Below are 21150 nucleotides of genomic sequence, written 5' to 3' on the forward strand. Positions count from 1 at the left end.
TGTGTAGTTTTCCTTTAGAGATTAGCAAAGGCTTCCAGCTCACCTTGAGCTGTGCTATGGTGAACAGGAAGAATATGGCTTCCTGTATTTTTGAGAGCAATAAAAGGGATGTTGTACATTCCTGGGGGCCAGCATGGAGGAGGCAAGCAAAATTAATGTAAGAGAAAAACAAATGGGAAGAAAAACAGGTTGCAGAAGTCTCCACTTGATAACATCTTGGCAGTTCCAGGTTTATCTTGTAAGGGAAGCAATCTCTCTTCTTTTCCCCCCATTCTGCTCCTTTTCCTTCCATTCTTTTCTCTTTTTTCCCCTTTTCCCATCTTCTCTCCTTCCCTTCCTTCCTTCTTTCCTTTTACTTTCTTCCTTTCCCCCAATACATGATTTACATATTGTTTTTTATTTTATTTGTCATATTTTGAAATTCAGAAGCAACCAGTCAAAGAGTGACCCCAGTCAATTCATGAAAGATTGTTCAACCCAAAAGGTCATTATTATATTCAAATGCCAGTATTAAGTTAATTTGTACACTAATTCATCCAACACATATTGATGATGACCTACTATGTGCCAGACACTGTCCCAGACAAGGAGATGCAAGAGATCTCAAAATAGAGTTCTTCCTCTTAGAATTTTTAAATGGAGAACACAGACAAGTGAGTCAGCTACATCTACAGTGACAAATGCTAAGCGCAAGGTTGTGTGTGTGTTTGTGTGCAAAAATAGGTGGTATCTTAGTCCACTAAGACTGTTACAACAGAATACCATCAACTGGGAACTAGTAGACAATAGACATTTCTCTCTCACACATGTCGAGGATCATGGTCCAGCATAGTCAAGTGAGCGCCTTCTTCCAAGTTTCAGACTTCCTGTATCCTCACTCAGTGGAAGAGGGGAGGAATCACCCTGAAATCTCTCTTTACAAAGCACAAATCCCATTCCTGAGGGCTGCCCCCAAACCCTCACTATCTAACCACCAGCAAAGGCTAATCTCCTAATACCATCACGCTAGACATTAGGATTTGCACATATAGGAAACACAAACATATGGGGGAAATTATAGGGATTGGGGCTCTTCCATAGATTACTTTCTCTAGAAGAACTGTGCTCATTAGAAGGGAAACAATTCATTTATCTACTTTATTTTTTTAGGATTTATTTTTATTTATTTATGCAGATAAGAACAGAGGTGCGGGGGATGAGAGGACTCACCAGAGACACAGTAGGAGGCAGAACAGACAGATCTACTGAAATACACTGCTGAGGGGAGCAGTGGGAGAGTCAGGAGAGGTCTGCTGCGCCATTTGTGGGTCAGCTCCCTGGCCGGGATCAAAATCATGCAGCAGTGGCTACAGATAGCTTGATAGTGCTGAGACTTTAACCCCTGCACGACTCGGGAGTCCCCCTCATTTATTCACTTTAACAATGATGTAACAATGTGGTAAGCACTAGAGATATAGCACTAAACCACATTATCAAACTCATGGAGCTTATTCCAGCAGAGGGAATGGACAAAAAGACAAGCAAAGAATCATTTTAGATTAAAAGAATAGATGCAAAGAATCATTTTAGCACCTGTTAAGTGCAATAAGGAACAAGCAAAAGAGAACCCAGTTGGTCGGAGTTTAGTGAGCAAGCGGGAGAGTGGTGGGTGGGGAGGATGCGTGAGGAGCAGCACCCATGTGGGGTAGGTACTTAGGGGTCCTGCTAAGACATTTGGACTTAATCTAAATACAGTGGAAGCCTCTGAATCACTGTAAGCAGAGAAGCGTTAAGTTCTGAGGTTCATTTTTAAAAGACTCTCCCAGGGGTTCTGTGAGGAATAGATTATAGAAAGCAAGAGTGAAAGCAGGCGTCCCCGTCAGAAGGCTGCTGCGGCGGTCTGGGTGCAAGCTTGTGGGGCTCCAACTAAGTGATGACCGTGGAAATGCAAATGTGGATGTGTTCAGGGCATGTTTGCAGGTAGAACTGTAAGAACCTGACAATAAATTGGAGATAAGAGTAAAGAAAAATAAGGAACCAATGATAACTACTAGGTTTTTAGTTTTAAACAAAAATAGTGGTCTTTGATGGGAGTGAGGTGCTATTTAAGAGAACAGGGAAGCTGGACGGAGGAACAGTATTCTAAATAGGAAGGCATTACGGGGACTTAACCACTAGGTAAGCAGAGGACAAACCACCATTGGAAAAGGGGGCAGGTTGTTTAAAACTCTGGTGTTCTTAAGTTGGCATCAGCTCTGTCTTTCCTACAATTCCAGTTGATTTGCAGTGACATGTTTGTTCTGTATAAACCTTGCCTTTTTCTGGAATTTTCTTGTCTTCATCTCTAAAGGCAAATTCAAGGCTGAAGAAAATTTTTATCATTGAGTCAATGTTCACAAGGTAGATCATAGTATAAAGAACTTTTATGTTTTTCACAAAAGCAGTTTCAGTAAATGGATTCAAGTAGATATTAACCAGTAAATATAGTACCTTAAGTGCCAATGAACTGTACATAAATTGATATTTTCATCCAAACAAAATGTAATTGTCAGGGATAGAGACCTTGGGAGGAAATTTGCAGGGAAATGGTTATGGGGTTGACTAAGAGATTGAGACGCAGGAAGGAAGATTCATAAACAACAAAGAATGCTAAGGAACCATCATCAAGAACTTCGGGGTTACTGAATCTTTTCTCTTCTCCTTGGGGATATCACAAGGCAACTTTCTTCCTCAAAGGGAACTCAGATTGCTTTAGTCTTCAAGGACCTCAACAATGATGTGATTATATAACTGGTGGAATATAACTGGGTGGAAAATACTCAGGAAAAAGATTACAGGAAGGGAGTCTCCTACTCTTGCACAGAGAGAAAAAAGTATGCAGAAGCCATCAGCATGAATCCCAAAACTAAATACCATGGGGGCTATAATAAAAGTATCCGGAGCTTCTGAGCTCCGAGAAACTCAGGAGCATATCTGTGCTACCAAAGGGACTAGAAGAAATAGGATCCCTCCACTACCCCTTTCTCTTTCCGTTGAAAGAAAGGATTGGGGAATCTATTCAGTCAAAACCACTTTGTTTCTTAAATCCATCACTTCCTGCAAAAGAAAGTATTGGTTATTGCTCTGGTGCAAAGATATTATTATCAAATTCTCTGCAGCAGTTCATTTCCTTCTGAACAGGGCTCAGAGAAAATGGCCAATGATCACCTTAGCTAACTTGCTTAGCATGTTATGCCGCCAGATGGATTTGATGTAAATATGAGATTCATGGACTTAAAATGTCTGCCCTCCATTGCCATCTTGAACCCTGGTTCTGCCTGTGGTCTTGGATTGCTATGTCTTCATCTCCCTACTTAGTAAATGGTAACAATTGTTAGGTCACATATGGTGTGTTTGTTCTAAAACAATATTTAATAGCTTGCCTTAAAATACTATCTGGATGGGGCCTCCCTGGTGGCGCAGTGGGTTGAGCTCAGCACTGTGAAGCTGTCCACAGCCTCCACAGCATGGGTTCGACTCCCAGCCGCCGAGGGAGATACCCACATGGCGCAGCAGACCTTTCCTGTCTCATCCGCTGCTCCCTTCAGCAGTGTATTTCAGTAGATCTGCCTGTTCTGCATCCCACTTTGTCTCTGGTGAATCCTCTCACCCTCCCATGCCTCTGGTCTGTACCCCAGTTCTTGTATAAATAAATAAATCTTAAATACTATCTGGATGGAACATACCATTTAGATATAGAAGTAAAGATAGAATATAAATATGGACACAGATATACAGCTATAGATTCTGCCCCTTTAGTGTGGCTATACCATTACATAAAACACCACCAATACACCCTGGGTGCAAATTCACCTCCTTTTCTAATACTCCCTCTGGCTACAGTCTCTCCAGCCATACTAGCCTCTTGACTGTTCTCATTGAGGTTGTTCCTACCTCAGGATCTTTGCATCAGCTCAACCTAATGCTTGGATAGGGCATCTTGTTATTTGCATGTCTTTTTTTTTTTTTTTTTTGCTTTATTCAGACACCTGCTCAGGAAGGCTTTTGCTGACATTTTTATTTTAAAAATCACTGTCCTCTATCCTTTCCATCCACTTACTCCCTTTATCGTCACAGTACTTATCACCACCTCACATTATCAGGCATGGTCATCTGTTGATTTATGTACAGTCTTTGTCTCCCACTAAATAAGAAATTCACAGGGACATGGGGCTGATTCACATCCATGCCCAATGTCAAGGGCAATGCTGAGCTTCCAATAGGTAGTTCAATAAATTCCAATAGGTAGTTCAATAAATTTTTTGCTGAATGAGTGAAGGATGCCAAAGCAAACAAATGATGATTAGTTCAATCACTATAAAAATGGAAAGTGCATTTTGTGCAATGAGGGTTTGAAAACCCAAAAGCTGTTATAATAGTTTTTCTTGTTAAAATCTGCCTTGATGGAAATGGATAGTCCTTTGAGAGAAGGGGGTTTAATTTTAGTTTAACTTCTCCAGAATTTAGTTACTTCACAGCACTCTGCTCACAATTTAAGGTTGTAGAGCTACCAGTGGTAGGTGAAAGCTGTGCAGGAGACAGTGGTAATGCTAAGACCTCTCCTTAATCTCCTTCCGCCTACTTACCTCTCCAGCCATCATGACTGCGCGTGTGTGGCACCTTGCCAAGGCAGCTTTAAGGCAAGGTCTCCCCCTCCAAGTGTCTGCCACTCCTAAGCCCTTCCCACAGGGAAATTCTGATGGGGCCACAAGGAGGCCTCTGTATGTGGGATGGCTTCCTGGAGGGAAGTTGGGATGACCAAAGGGGCATACCACAGGACAGGAAAAGGGAAGGGACCCCTGGGACAGGGCTTCCTGCCCTTCTGTTCTCTCTGCAACCTCTCCCCCTCTTCTCTCCTGAGGTGTCACTTCAGCTCATTAATCTTTTGCTTCCATGGCTTTTCTTGGTAACTTTTTCCATATGTGCATTGCTCTGTGTATAATATATGTCTGTTTCCATTCCTTATTTACAGTTCAAATTAGAAACGGGTGTCCTTCTCTAAGCAAATCGGCTACTGTTGTTTTTCTCCTTCGCCCTCCAGATACCCCTTTGGGCTCCAAAGGGTCGTGCTGACAGGAAGCTGCCTTTCTGGCTTATCCCCTTGTTCTCCTTCATGTTTATTTCATACTGCACGGTCTACCCACTGTGCGCATTCCCTGAGCAGCCAGTTGCAATCTCTTTATTTGTATCTGTTGAGCATCCAGGCACGGGAGCATGCTTCCTTCATGAAACTTATAGTCTAGAGGCAGGGAGGTTGCCTGCATAGAACCACACAACTAAACATGGTATCACAACTGAATGGTGCTGCAAGGGATAGGTAGTGTTACTGGATAGTCTAACCTGCTTTTGTGGTAGCAGTTTAAGAATGTGGTCTTTACATAGACAAGTTGAAATTAGTCAAATCGAGAAACTGCCTATGTGAAGGACCTATGGTATGAAAGAGCTGAGGATGTTTGAGAAACAGAAGGAAGACCAAAATGAATGGATTAGTGCCAGGACAGGGGAAAAGCATGAGAGGTGACTGGAGAAGACACTAAGATCAACCAGGGTGGGGCCTCCCTGGTGGCGCAGCGGTTGAGCGCTGGGTTGCGAAGCTGCCCGCAGCCTCTGCAGCGCCGGTTCGATCCCCGGCTGCTCCCTGTCTGCTGCCCGGCCACCGAGGAGGGTCCCACATGGCGCGCAGACCTCTCCTGCCGCCCGCTGCTCCCCTCAGCAGTGTACTTCGGTCCTTCTGCCTGCTCTGCTCCCCGCTCTGGCTCTGGTGAATTCTCTCACCCTCCCGCGCTTCTGACTGTACCCAGTGCTTGTATAAATAAATAAATAAATATTTGAAAAAAAAAAAAAAAAGATCAACCAGGGTGCAAGTCACTTGAATGAATTATTTTATCCTCAGGGCAATGATAAGTCATTGAAGAGTTTAAGCAAAAATCAAATAATTTGATACAACTAGTATTTTTTTTTTTTTAAGATTAGGACTCTGGCTATTATGCACACAGTGGATTGGAAAAAGGTAAGGGAAATGGGTTGACCAATTTGCAGGCTGTCACAAGAGCCCAGGGAGGAAAATGCCAAAACTGGGAGATTCAAATGGAGGTGAAAAGAAGTGGGCAGTCTTCAGATGTCTTTTGAAGGATGTCCTTGGGAGAACTTCTTAGAGGAGCCCACCAGCCTTCACTGCATTCCCCAGGGCTTCCAGTAGGGTGAGAAATGTTCCATGTTTAGCCTCTGCCTCTGTTCCACACAACTGATGGAGATCCCTGACCCGCATGCCTTCTTCAACCCTGTATTGTCTGGGCTAGTGTTCAGTGCAGTTCAGTGAAACAAGTGGTTGTGCCTTGCCCATGGTAAATCTGCACATGGTAAAACTGAAGTTTGATGGTAGCTGGAAGTTCACTGTTAGCCAGAAAGTTGACTGGGCCATCACAGTCTCTTTGGGACTCCTTCTTAGGAAGCTTCAGTCAGGAATTAGGGGCTCTATTTCCTTTGAAAACTCTCTCCAACTTCCCAATAGTCTCCCTCTATGTGATTCTTTGGACATAGTGAAAAAATGTTTGGACCTCCTCATATCAACTTAGCAGAAAGGAACTGAAAACGTCAGTGCATTAAGTTGTAGGTCAAAATGCACCATTATTATCCATGACCAGTTATTCACATTTCCACCATGGCATCAAATCTCTGTCTTCTGTAAAGGCTATGGAACAAGCTCTTGACATGAGAACCTAATCTCATTCAAGGTTTTTTCCCTACCGAACACATAACAAAAAATCAAATGCAGATTTCTTGAAATGTATTGAAATAAAGGCTTATAAAAAGAAACAAGATTAATGCTATAGTGTGTGTGGATTGAATGTTAGCACTTAAGCCATACTTTATGTCAACTGCTTCCCTTGAGCCTCACAGATATGATACAATAAGTATCATTGTCCCCATTCTATAAAGAGAAAACATTCCACTTAGAGGGAAGCCACTACTTGTGCAGTCACTGGGATAGCTTTGAGCCTTCTGCTGCAGGTCTCCAGTGTGAATGGTGTCCCTCAGCACTAGCAGTAGGCGGGATGGAATGTAATCCTGGGATAGGGCTGCTTCTGTTATTGCCTGAATGTTGCTTTTTGCTTCGTTCTAGCCAAAGAGCTATTTATCACCTCCTCTAGAATTTAGACCATTGGTGAAGCGTATAGGTTTGAGCTAGGCATACAGGTTTTATTCCAGTTTGGATGTGGAGAGACTCCAAGACATAAAGTCGCTTGTTTACATTCGTTCAGTTAGTAAGTGTCTGAACTACAACAGGAAACTAACTCTGTTGACTCCAAAGTAAAGATACTTTCGTCTATGAGTACCTCCAGAACAGTAGTCTAGACAGACTTTGGATGCAAAATTGGTATATAGAAACCGGACACTCAAGAAGTTACAAATTGGTCATGGCTTATGTTTCTAAAGCACCAATTTTGAATCATGATTTGGAGACAAAGCATTGCTCTTCATAAAACTCATGGGAGTCAAATGCAACAATTATATTAAACTATAAAAGTGATATTTTTAAAAGAAATTCCACATTTGGCATAAGCACCTTGGACGAGATCCATTGAGTCATGGCCTCAATGACAGTTGACGCCCCAATCTTATACTTCTTTCTACAGTTGTGGTTGCCTTTGTGGAAAGGTTGGAGAAACATATAGCCACATCACACTGTTTTCCCACAACCCTGAGCTGTCATTATTTATTGTGCACAAAAACTGGGTTCCTGTTTCACAACTGTTAAACAGCTGCTGCTTATAATATGTGCACTTTCTATTGGTGTATTTAATCTATAGGTATACCTGGAGAGGTATGAGAAAAATGAGTTTTAAATGTAATGTCTTTAGCACAGAATGTGGCACACAGAGTAGGTACTATGTTATTGTGTTTTTTTTATTATATTATTTCTTAGTTTTCATGATCATCATAAAAAATCACAATGTCCTTTATACCATAGGCTGTAATCTCTGCATATTACATATATCACAGAGATAACAGAAAAGGATGATAATAATGTCAGGTCGCCATTCAGAGTTCCCTAGAGGAAGCAACTTTCCCATTGTTGTTACATCAAATGGACAGAAGACATCAGTTTCTGTATCAGAATGAACTTCCACAGCTGGGAGGAAAGAGGACCTTATTCATTTTTAACTGACTTTGGTGTATTAAATCCACATCTCAGATTAATGGTGGAACGTTCATTCTGTCAGGGTCTTCATTGTTAACTAACAAGCTGGGTTAATGGTGGGACAGATAGGTGGTGTCTACCCAGAAACCTGATCTCCCCACTTACTGGACATGATGCACCCAGGGTAGCAGTAATCACCATAATCACAGCTGGTGTGGAAAGTGCTGTTCTAATATAGAGAAGCTTTTCTTCCCGACTCTGTTGACAAATCACTTTTTTCTTTCCTTTCTGAAAGCTTGCTGGAATATTAACCTCTCTGAGTTATTTCCTTAGAAACAATTTCATATTCACATTTTGATACTAAATCAACATAATGTAATCACCTTAATATAGACAATGACATGAACATATATTTCTCCTGCCTTTCTTGTGGCCTTTGCTCACAACATGTCAGTCCCTGTAGGCTTTTCACTAGGAAAGGATATAATGCTTTGGTCTCAAATGCTAAAGAGTCAGATGGTCTCTTGGGTTTGAAACCAGTATGCTCATGAGACCATAAAAAGCTCAGTAACACTGAACATTAAAATAATAGCAGCTTGATGAAACATATATGGTTGGAATGTACAATTGCCCATTGTTGAGAGACGTAGAAGTGCAGTTAAAACCACACCAGACAGCATGCTGGGTTCATTCTTTCCAAAGACATCACTTTCCATCGATCCATTTGGAAAACCCCCTATCAAAGTTGGTAAGAGGTAGTGGAATGAGAGTGGAGGAGACAGTGGGAGTTAGGGGGAGAACATGTGGTTGTCAAATTTCACATTATTGTTAAAATAAAGAATCCTTGCTTCTAGATCCAAAGGCGACTCTTAAACTATGATGTATTTGAGAAAAGACTTATTTGCTCCTGGTTAGAGCCAATTGTAAAACAAGGCAAAACTGCATTACCCCTGGAGGTGACACATAGTGTGGGGTCATTCTTCCTTCATCTATAGATCATTAAGGTATTGTAATGTCTGTTTATTCTTCCCAGATACCCCTAGGAGAACTGGAGTGGAGTGGGGGATAGGGCCAGGACTGAGAAAGCACTAAGGTTCATACTGGAAATGCACTGAACCTGGTGGTTGCTATGGAACCACAGCAGGTTTAAGCCATTTACTAAGCCTCAACTCAGCTGGTAATAGGGAAGCCAAGATTTATCAGGAAGGGAAGGTGATAGCAAGGTCAAGACTTCACTTGTGGGGCCTCCCTAGTAGCGCAAGGGGTTAAGCACCGCACTATGAAGCAGTCCACAGCCTCAGCAGCACGGGTTCGATCCCTCCCTGGCCAGCCAGGGAGAAACCCACATGGCTCAAGCAGAACTCTCCTGACTCACCCGCTGCTCCCCTCAACAGTGTATTTCAGCCAGTCTGCCTGTTCTGTTCCCCGCTCTGTCACTGGTGAATCTTCTCACCCCCCACATCTCTGGCCTGTGCCCCAGCTTTTGTATGCATAAATAAATAAATCTTAAAAAAAAAAAGACTCACTTGTGGATGTGCAGATACTGATGTAGGACCACAGATTTTGATTCTGGATTAGAATCATTACAGTTCCTAGTATTTGGAGTGTTCTTGCTGCCTCTGTGTGCATTGGAATCAGCAGGGGGAGCCATGGCAAGGAAAGCATTATAAACTGAACATTGCACCCCTCCTCCTCCATTCATATGCTAATGTTCTAGCCTCAGTGTCACTGGATTTGGAGATGGGCCCTCTAAGAAAGTAATTAAAATTAACGGGGGTCCTGGGCCTCCCCTGGTGGTGCAGGTGGTTGAGGGCAGAGCTGTGAAGCTATCCACAGCCTGCAGCGCCGGTTTGATCCCTGCCCACTGGCGAGGGTCCCACATGGTGCGGCAGACCTCTCCTGTCTCGCCTGCTGTTCCTCTCAGCAGTGTATTTTGTCAGTCTGCCTGTTCTGTTCCCGGCTCTGTCTCTGGTGAACCTCTCACCCTCCCGTGCATCTGACCGGTTCTTGTATTAAATAAATCTTTTAAAAAAAATTAAACGGGGTTCTAGGGTGAGGCCTTGACCCAATAGGATTAGTGTCCTTAAAAGAAGAAAGAGAACCTAGTTTTCTCTTTGCACAAACCCAAGCTCCAGGCAGCTCTCTGCAAGGCAGGAAAAAAACTCAGCAGAAGTCAAAGCAGCTGGTACCTTGACCTTTGACTTCTAACCTCTAGAGCTGAGAAAATAAATCCCTGCTGTTTTAGCCATCCAGTTATGGCTAAAAAATTCTTATGGCAGCCCAAGCAGACCAAAGCCAAGAGTCTTTCTTATCCTTGCATCTGACTCCGTGTCAGAGTTGAAGCAGAATAGAAAGAGAGTCAAGCATTTGGAGAGCTGGATCTGGTATAGACTCTACCTCTTCTTCGCTGTGTGGCTTGGATAGGCCATATTGTTTCCTATACCTGGAGATTGTTCATCTCTCCAGTTAAGATAAAAGAATATTCCTGGCTTACCCTATAAGATCATTGGGGAATCTAACACGTAGTATAACAACAGTAGCTAATATTTATTGCACACTCACTATTGTTCTAAGAACTCTATTTACTTTGAAGTCAGGCACAATAAGGTATAATATACAGATAGTAAAATTCACTTTTTTTAGTGTATAATTCTGAGTTTTGATAAACACCGCCACTTAATTGACACCACAATCGACTTGTAAAGCATCACCATATCCTCCTAAAATTCCAATGTGCACCTGTAAAGCAAGAAAAGACTCCCCCCCCACACCCTGTCTCCAATTCCTAGAACTGACAAGCATGTTTCCTGAATCTATAATTTTGCCTTTTCAAGACTGTCACATAAATGGCATCACCCAATGGCAACAAAGAACTTTCTGATACCACTCACTTAACTCTTCACCACCCGATTTTAAGGCAGGTATGATCATTATCAAAAAGATGTGAAAATTCTATGAAAAATCAAAAAAATATTATAATGAGCATGAGGTATCTTTTTATTGTTATTGTTATTTTCAGTAATTGTTTACGGTTATTTCCTGGTGGAAAAAAGACTTATTTCTCAGTGGAAACTTTGCATTGAATTTGTACTATCTGCCCACCTAGAATTCAAGTGTCAGGAGATACTGATGATGAAAGCTCTTGACCTTTTCCTTCAAAACATGATTCTTTTCCTTTTTCTGGCAGGATATATGTGTTATTTTGAAAAAGAAAATCACAAAAGTATAGCTCGCAATAAGGTCCAGCACACCTGCTCTCTGACTAATCCAAAAACGTTTGCTTTGAAGTCACTAAGTCACAACCCTATGTCTAATACCAGACTGGTAATGGTAAAAGACAGTGAAAGATTTTCCAGGCTTCAAATAACAACAATTTGAGGTGTATTGATAATTAATTCCTGTGTAAGAGAAAGTATTAAGAGACATCACCAGAACTCTGGACTCAACCTGAAGTGCGGGGTAGGGCAGGAAGGACTGAATTGCCTCCCATGAATTATCTCCCCAGGTCGGTGGCCACATGCCGCGGAAGCACCCCATCACTCTTTATAATAGGAGAATGATTCTCTTCTTGGCTGTGGTCTTAAAGTACCCACAGTCTGACCACAATTGTTTCATGTACTCCAAGGAGAGCATTTGGTGTAAATTGTTTCTCTCTCCTTTTTTAAACTTCATATTACAGATGTAATACATAATAAATAAATACAGTCCAGCTATTTCTTAAAGTTTACGACTTTCATGAATTTTTAAGCACCAGATCAGAAGAACTGCTGAAACAAAGCAATCAGGTATAGGGTGTGATGGGGACTTGAGGAGCCCCTTCAATATTTAATGAGGCCAAAAGCCTCTCTAACAGTTAATCATCTCTTAATGGGGTTTACCCTTTGGCCTGCAAGTTTCCAAGGGAGTAAAATATTTGGCTTCCAAACAAGTTATCACTCACTCATTGAATAAATACCACAAAATGAAAGTGGCCTCCCAGGCATCATTGGTCTTTGCTAGTTGAGTTTAGAAGGTCCCAAACTAGCATTACTCATCTTTAAATCACCAGCGGTTTCAAAGTCAGATAGGCATTTATTTTGGATCTATAGAAAGGGTTCAGCCTACCACTGTGTTCTCGTCAACACAGAAAGGAGATCATGGGTGGAGAATGAGTTGTGGTGGGGATAAGCATGGTGATTTGGAGAGATAAGAAAATAATTAGGTTAGGCTCAATACAACAATATTTGAAATGGGACATCACAAGTGAGATTTGAGAGGAGATTCAAAGAAAGGGCACTAGGAATGGATTGTGCCAGGAAACATTTGAGAAAAATGGAAGCAGCAGGAGCAGAGAAGCTGATGAGGGAGCAAGAAGGATGGGGCATGCCTCCTATGGGAAGCCTGGAATGACAAGACCAATGTTTGTCATCTCCTCATGTATCTCCCAGTGCGTCTGGAGATGACTTGTGCATTCCTTGTTAACTCATACCAGGGATCAAGATGTTTTGTATATTTGTAAAAAATGAGAAAGAACCTAGACTCCCAGCATGAACAATGACAAGACAGAAAGCTGTATTCAATACTGTTGGTCATATTTACCAATTCCTTTTACACGTGGTCAGCTAGTTCCTTAATTTCCATCATCCCTGCTTTTCCAATTTAGAAAAAGAAATTACTTTTTTTAAGCCACAGGGAATTTTTCCCTAAGTTTTAACCAAAGAACGAAAGGCCACGGATCCAAATATTTTGGGGGGTTAAAAATTAATATTGAAGTTGAATTGATTAAATGTATTCCATTTAGTTTTAAAATCACAAAATCATTTGTTTCTAGTAAGACATTTTCACCGAGGGTTTTTTAGTATTTTCTCCAGGATTTGTTGTCTTAAATACAGATAGCTGTAAGGGACACCCAGTCCCGGGTATTTTAACTACAATGTAGTTATTATTTTTCTTTTTAACCAGATATCTTATACATACTACCATCATAATTATGATTTATCAAAGAAGTGAACATTAAAGGTGAAGCTAACTCTTCTTGGCTTGATATGTTTGAAAAAGAGTCCATTAATTTCTATAATGTTGCATTTTAGGCACTATGGATTTTTTTTTTTAAAGATTTATTTATTTATACAAGCACTGGGTACAGTCAGAGACACGGGAGGGTGAGAGAATTCACCAGAGCCAGAGCGGGGAGCAGAGCAGGAAGAGGGACCAAAGTACACTGCTGAGGGGAGCAGCGGGTGGCAGAAGAGGTCTGCGCGCCATGTGGGACCCTCCTCTGGTGGCCGGGGAGCAGCCGGGGATTGAACTGGCGCTGCAGAGGCTGCGGGCAGCCTCGCAACCCAGCGCTCAACCGCTGCGCCACCAGGGAGGCCCCATTATGGATATTTTTTGTAGGGGGTTCAGGGGCCTCAGACATTGTTCTGATTAGCTTCTCTGGTTTATTCAGTTTGCAATAATTAGCAGCCCTGATGGTCATCTAAGCCTTCCCTTATTCATGGTTTAACTTCTTTCTTTAATCTCTGTCCTTTTTCATCAGCCTCAGAGAACATGAGATGTTAGCCCCATCTGTAGAACAATACTCCCTTACGTTCTGCATTATGAAGTCTTCCTAGAGTTCATTGTTCCAATTCTTTACCATAGACTCTCCCATCTACTATACAGATGGCAAACCAAAGAATGGGGTTTCCCACACAACTTAGCATTCTCATACTGCATGTGAACCCAAGTATTCTGAATTGCATTTTTAAAAGGTTATGAATTTCATGGAATGGTTCTCATTTGTAGCACATAAATCAATTAGGCAAATTATTTCAATCCATTTATTCTAAGGCTTGGTCCTCTTCAGAGTTTAGAGAAGTTATGGGGGGATGGATGAGAAGTAATCAATGTGCATCACTTTGAAGAACTAAGAACACGCTGAGAATTCCTCCCCAATGTCAACACTCACACTCGACCCCCTCATGCCCTGCCAACCATAGCTGATGAACATCCTTTCCTCCAGAGGTATGTGATCTGTTAACAAAAGGAGAGAGCGTCTGCATTTTTACCATGACTGTAGTAAGGGGCAGCAATTTTCCTACACTTAGACAAGCCTCTGAGCTATAGCTTGGGTGGGGCGTTCCTTGAAATGGTGGCACAGGAGCCTGCCTTTAGGAGACCTCTTGGAAGTAGGTAGGAAGAAAAGGAAATGAAACTTTCCAAGAGGCATGAGTTGTTTTGACCTGGATAAGGAGCCACAGTAGGAGCTGGCTGAACACAGGCATGTGTTGGAAGTTGCAGAAATAAGAAATGCAGAGCACGTGTGACTTTAGGAAACTACTTAAACTTTCTGAACTATTGGTACATGATTTGTAATATGAATATGCACAACAGAAGGTAGCAATTGGGTTCAGGTGGAGTGATTAAGCGGGAATTCTTTGTAATGGTGAGATAGTATATATTAATATTAATGGATGGCTTTGGCAACAAAATGGAGGTGGGTAATTAAAGAACTAGAACCCCATCTCTTGGGTTGAGAAAAATAAAAATTGCAAGCCAAGTCTACTCCCCAGCTAGATTTGCCAACTCACATCAGTTCAATCTGGAGAGGTTAGCGAACAGCATGTGACTGACCCAACTTGATCGCCAGAGAGCCTCTTCTGGCACCAGGGCGTTCCCAGCAGTCAAAGCAGCAGCCCTGACTCCCAGCGCCATTCTAGGCGAGCATTCCATCTCACAAATATTTAAGCAAGGGTGTGAGGGCAAGTTGCCAAGTAGTACAACGCAAAACAAATGTCTCATTGTGTTTGTTGCAGCACAGTATGTGGTTTGTGAGGTCCAAAAGCCATCCAGCAACTGTGGCTGGAATGTGACAGTAATTTGTTACAACGGTGACTTTTTTTTTGTCTGCTTTTGTGACATGCTTCAACATCCTGAGAGAAGGTTGCAAACAAAATGTTCAGAAATGTTCTAAACGGGTTTAGAAAACTTGTGAACCCTGTCTGAACTTTTATTAGATTCTCCCACCACTCACCCATTTGACATCAGAACAAGGACAGCATTATTTATAACAGCATGTGTGAAATCCCAGAAGGGATTCTTGAAAGAATTAAAGTGAAAAATCTGTCCCATAGAGACTGCAAGCATAAAATAAATGATTAGATGGGAAAACATGTAAATCAAAATATGAATCTTTTTTTTTTCTCTTTTAAAGGGAACAGTAGCTTTTTCTCCGGTCATTAGCAACACAGGACAGAGAGCCTGGCTGCTATTGTGGGCGCCCCGGAGCACCTGTGCCTGCAGGTGAGGGGTGTAGGAGAGTCCGGTGTTGAGGACGACTCTAGAGGCTGCTTCCCATTGAGGAAATAAGCAGTGAAGTTTACGAAAGAGGAGGCAACACTTGAAAGCACTTAGTGCATTACAATTTATAAAGTGCTGTTACAAATATTGTCTGCTTGAGTATTTACCTCATGACAACCCCAGGAGGAATATATAATTACCCACATTTTGCTGTTGAGGAAACTAGAACATAGGGGTTTGACAACTAGTCAAGGTTACCCAAATGGGACATGAGTGCCAGGATTGTATACCCTGAGGCACAAAGTTTCTATTTTTTTCTTCTTTCTTTGTCTCCTTCTCAGGGATTTTATTTTTTAAAATTAATTTATTTTTAACTGAGATGATACTGGGGTTTCTTTTTTTTTAAATTTGAGGTATAATTGACATATAAACTAATATTTTTAGGTTTTCAGTAGAATTCATTATTTGTATATATTGTGAAATGGTCCCACAGTAAGTCCGGTTAATATTCATTACTGCACATAGTTACAAAAATATCTTTAGTGACAAGAATGTTTCAGATCTATTCTCCAAGCAACTTTCAATAAGAATAAGCAATTGTATTCTTAACTATACACACTATACACACTATGCACGCTATACGTTTTGCTCCAATGACTTACATGTTTTATAGTTGAAAATCTACTTTTTGACCCTTCTAATGTTATGAGTCAAATTTTGCTCACTGGCTGCTGCTAGGAATATGCCAGGGGAAATGGAATCCTTGGTGTCTTGCTAAGTCTACACATCCCAAAGTGTGCTTTGTTTTTAGCTGTGTGGTTCTAGGAGATGTAAATGGTTCCCTAGCTCTTTCCTTTTCTCCCATAAACACACATTCAAATTGATACAGGGCAGTAAGGGGCACTAGAACTGGCCAAGGACAGTGCCCAAATAGTATACCAGTCACTGTCTGAGTTCTCACCCACACGCAAAATTGCAAGACCACTCCGGTTCAGAGAGCAACAAGAGTGAGATTCATTTAACAAACAAAGGAAAGATTCACTGAGGCCACAAATGGCCATTTACCTCACCTGAAGCAGTGTCCAGTGTTTTAATCTTGAACACAAAGGTCCCAAGATGGCATCTTCCTGCCACTGAGGGCCTGGAGCATGTAGCAGCCAGACAATAAATAGGCAGGTTCCAACTCACAAAGACAGCAGAATACAAAACAGGAGATGTTCACTGGAGCTGCCAAGATGTGCCAGCACAGCACCAGACAATTGACATCTAAAACAGCTGCCACAGCAGCCGAATGACCTGACAAATGGCCACTCTCATACAGTTCAGCAAGGTGCCTGGCTCCAGGTCTTCACTTTCCCTTCCAGGCTGTAACAGCAGCAAAGCTGGGAACAGTCTCAATTGCTCAGCTACCTGCAAAGCCATCGAACCTTTCTCTTTGATGTTGGCTCCTGGAAGCCTCTCTATGTCCTTCAGAGACCTGCCTTCTGGAAGAGCAACATGGTGGGGGAAGAAATGGCTGACCTCAGAATCGCTGATGATCTGAAAACAATGAAATCCCAAATGTTGAATTCTGGGGGCTACTTCCCAGTCCTTATACTTGTTATCAGAGTCTTCATCCCAACTGATACTTTCATTGTATCGCCTGGGCCTATTCATCCTCACCAGCAACCCCCTCCAAGGGGTGCCACCTGTAACATCCTCTGCTTCAGCCCCTGGTTACAAAATTAGTTTAATTCACTAAGTTCAATAAACTTAACTCTGCTCTTTTTGCCAAACCCCTGAGATACCTTAACAAGTCTGTGCACTATGAATCTCCAGGATTTGAGGAGGGTGACTTACTGTGTATTTGATACATTTGACCTGGGAACATTTGTGGGGAGCTAGTGTTCAATATTTTGAGGGTCTTGTAGCCAAAAGATCACCAGTTGTTCCACAGTGTCCTACTCTTTTCTTCCCACAAACTAACAATATATTATCTACTGGTTTCCAATTTCAATATTCCCATGAAAGAAATAATTACAGATTTTTCACTAAAAACTTGTGCCTGGGCAGAGACCCGTCACTCTGACGCTGGTGTGCGCTGTTAATTTAGCCCTTGAACCACCACAGGTTCTTGTCCCATGAAGCTGTTAAAAGGAATTGGCAGACATTTTAGATAAGTAAGCAGAGAGAAACAAACTTTGTTGAAGAAAGTAAAGTTTATTTAAAGGAAGAAAGGACTCCCAGGTACGCTGTACTTGTGAGGGGCAAGGAAACCATTGTGGGCCCATGTCTAGGGGTATTTAAATCTTTTTTCCCCCCTTCTATTCTAAAATCTCATCATTCCACTTTGCCATTGGCTCTCTCTTTCCCAGTGGCTGTACTCTTCTAGGCAGATGTGCCCATTTTCCCAGCTCTTATCTTAGAGATTACCTCTCCTGCCCAAGGTCTTATTCTCTCAAGTTTTACTGTCTTTGTTTAGTCCTCCCGGACTTTCTGACTTCAGCTCTGGAGTATATTTTGGTTAGCACTTTTTAGAATTTACTTTTCTTATCTCAGAAGCCTCTAACTCTCCCAAAGTCTCTGCCTGCACTGTCCCTAAAGCCGCCTAATTAACCCTAACTTGCCCTGGGACTCAATTCCATGTAACTCTATGTCATGGAGCACCTGGCAATACCACAAAGTCTCTCTTTGGTGTGGTATATGGGCAGCCAGCACCTGGGGGGACCAGACTCCCCAGAGTACTTGCGAGAATCTGGAAATGTTGAAAACTCCTTGTGTATTAGCAAGTCCCCTACCCTGGATATGTGGGGTTACTGGGAGGGCAGGGTGCCTCTTCATCCAGCCAGAAACTCTGCAATATGGCTGCCGATGTCACACAAGTTGTGTTTTGAATATCGATGCTGAAGGCGAGTATTGCCATCACTTCCAGGCATGCCCAGGCGGCTCCATGAGAGAAATCTGTGCTCACTGAACAGTGACTACCTGTCACTTCTGGGTGAGAGACCAACCAGTAAATGGAAAGCTGATAGAATTCAACCGGACTCTACTTAATGTATGAGCACTTGGTATCTTCAAAGCTGAACTGTAAAGATAAAGGGCGCGTTAACCCTGAGTCAGCAAATTATGTCACACTTGTAAAACTTGAGGTCATTGTGCTGAGAAAAGCAAGGGGAAAAACCCTCTTCCTTTCACACACTGCTTTTTTTGATGCTAACAGCACCATTTGAAATCACCAAACATACTAGATATTTCTGAAAGTCTCAGCTTCTTGGGCTTGAGTTGAGCAGCTTTTCTCAAATGCTGTTAGTCCATTGCCTTCCTTTCATGTCAAAAATGTATATTCAGAATTATAATTGGGTAAAAACTCAATGTGGCACTAGCACAGGGACTTGGAGACTGAGAATGCTGTAAGTTCTAACCCCTGCTGTCCTGTGCCCTCGCTCACCTGCAACCCCCACCACATGGGCAGCGCTTGGATTGGTTGTGCTGGGAGCTCCCCTGAGAGGACCACCAGGTGGAAATTTGGCCGTGGCTTTTCCACAAGTCAGCCTTGATGAGAGACAAACCTGAAAATGAAATTCTCTTCCGCAGCAATTATGAAATCCTAAACAAGTTTCTTTTTCGTCAAATAAAGCATACTTTGTCTGTGATCATGCTCTTGCCATCTAATGTCTTATGTTTTACTAAAATGGTCTTTTCAAAAACTACTTATTATTTTTTTTTAAAAAAATTCAGTAGCAGGGCCTTGGAGCAGAGCAAAGTTTTAAGCTTGGAGTCCAACAACCTGTATTCGTCGTATCTATAACAACTTGACCCTCACTCATTTGTAAAGCAGGAATAATTACCTTCAGCCCTGCTCATTACTGGGCTGTTTTGAAGCTGTTCAAGACAGTGCTGTGTGTACTCCTTGTAACACCTTAAAACAGAAGGAAAGGCTGGTGTTGCTAAGGAAGGTCTCTGGGAGGTATTTTGGCTGCTGAGTCCTTTACGTGTTGTCCTGGTCAAAGTTATCTTATAAATTAGAAGACTGAGTCATCTTCCTACCAGAAAGAATGTGTGTGTTTTATTCAAGATGAACCTCCATCCCGTCATCATCTCTGTTCCTATCTAGTTTTGAGAAAAATAATGTGAAAAAAGAATTTGACTTTTCTTTGCCCTTTCTTTTTCTTGTTGGAGATTATAAAGAAATAGCATTTCCTTCATATTTTATAAACAGGTATCCTAACAAACACAAATAAAGGAAAGGGAAGCTGTCCCCATACATTTCCCTTCCATACCTGTGGGTTCCTATGAGCTGACCTTTCATGGGCAACTGTGACCCATTTGCTATCTGCAAATCACAACAGAGCACTCCTGCTTGCATACTTATGGACACTAGCCCATATCACAGGGTGGGCCCAGACACACCTAGGCCACTGTTGATCTGATTATGTGATTATTTCCATGGTGGTCTCAAGATAACTGTCTGTGATAACATCAACACATACACTTTGCTGACACAAATATTTCTTGACATACGGCCACAATGTTCCCTTCTCTGTTCCTTGTAAACCTTCAGTCCCCTTACCCCCTGGGCCTTATTCTTTATACCATTCCTCATTGCATTCCTCATACCCATGATCAGCTTTTACTAAACTGTATGCTTTTAATAGTGTTCCCTTAGCAATGAAAAGCTCAAGAGCAGAGTCTTGCCTTGGAAACCTGCTCCACGACTGTTGTGTGCCTCATCGCCTAAAGTTCCCTTTGAAACATATATTTCCCCCCCCATTGGTGGAACTTGGTTCTGGGTGACTGATACCTCCTTGTTTGTTGCTTCCCCTCCAGGTTGGTGGCCACACAATGCTACCCATTCGCTGGATGCCTCCGGAGAGCATCATGTACAGGAAGTTCACTACAGAGAGTGACGTCTGGAGCCTGGGGGTTGTGTTGTGGGAGATCTTCACGTATGGCAAACAGCCCTGGTACCAGCTATCAAACAATGAGGTAGGCTGCGACCAGGCCAGAACCACACCCCAAAAGCTGACACTGAGGCACATCCGTTGGCTAGAAGTCAGGACATGATCTTACATGGCTTTGTTGGGAGTGCTTCCCAAATGGCCTACTGTGTATCTAAATGTCATGGACAAGGCAAATTGCTCTCCACATTTAAGAGTTCTTACAAGGAAAGCACAGTGTTTACCGACACGCCCTCATTCTGTGGTGAAGGGATGAAGACTCACTTTGTGCTGCTCATCGAGTAAATTAATGGCAGATGTGTATCCTGCAGTCTTAGAGACCTCCTAATTTTTTGTTATTGTTGGAATAAGATTTTGAGGCTCTTTCCTCCTGAACATTTCACTAAAACATTGACTCCTAGTGAAAAGCTCCAGTAATTTGTTCTCCTATTGTAATGCTTTTGCAAATATGTCTACATTTCAGGCATAGTTACTTGATCAGGTATTTCAACTCTTCTTCAGGTCCACATCTGTCTTTTTCCAATTCCATTATTCAAAATGACCACTCTTTTCTATAGCCTAGGGTTCCCTTAGCAGTGAACACCCTAACGCTGAAGCAACCTAGGTTCCATCTCAGGTTAGTGAAACTAAAACACATTTGAATTTCAGGGTGAAGTTTGGGAGATTTTTATAGAGATAAATTATTTCTCCACTACTTTGATGATATCAGTGTGTCTTGACAAATGGATATAAACCAATCAGAATAACCATGGTCTATCTTCCTGATAATAATTGCTGTCTTCCTTCTGTAAA

The 21150-nt window shown here is 42.0% G+C and overlaps 1 protein-coding gene across 3 annotated transcripts in view; it reads left to right on the plus strand.

Annotated features, from left to right (window-relative positions):
* The window catches only part of NTRK2 (neurotrophic receptor tyrosine kinase 2), a gene marked incomplete at its 3' end in the record, with an annotated part of 340861 nt that overhangs the window by 319415 nt on the left and 296 nt on the right, over positions 1 to 21150 (plus strand). For all 3 annotated transcript variants that reach the window (XM_084238704.1, XM_084238705.1, XM_084238706.1), the window contains exon 15: positions 20228 to 20386. In XM_084238704.1, the coding sequence (XP_084094830.1) occupies positions 20228 to 20386 (159 nt within the window). The remainder of the gene's footprint in view (positions 1 to 20227; positions 20387 to 21150) is intronic.

The sequence above is a fragment of the Talpa europaea genome (assembly GCF_964194135.1).
Source record: "Talpa europaea genome assembly, chromosome: 7".
In the NCBI taxonomy this organism is placed as follows: Eukaryota; Metazoa; Chordata; class Mammalia; order Eulipotyphla; family Talpidae; genus Talpa; species Talpa europaea.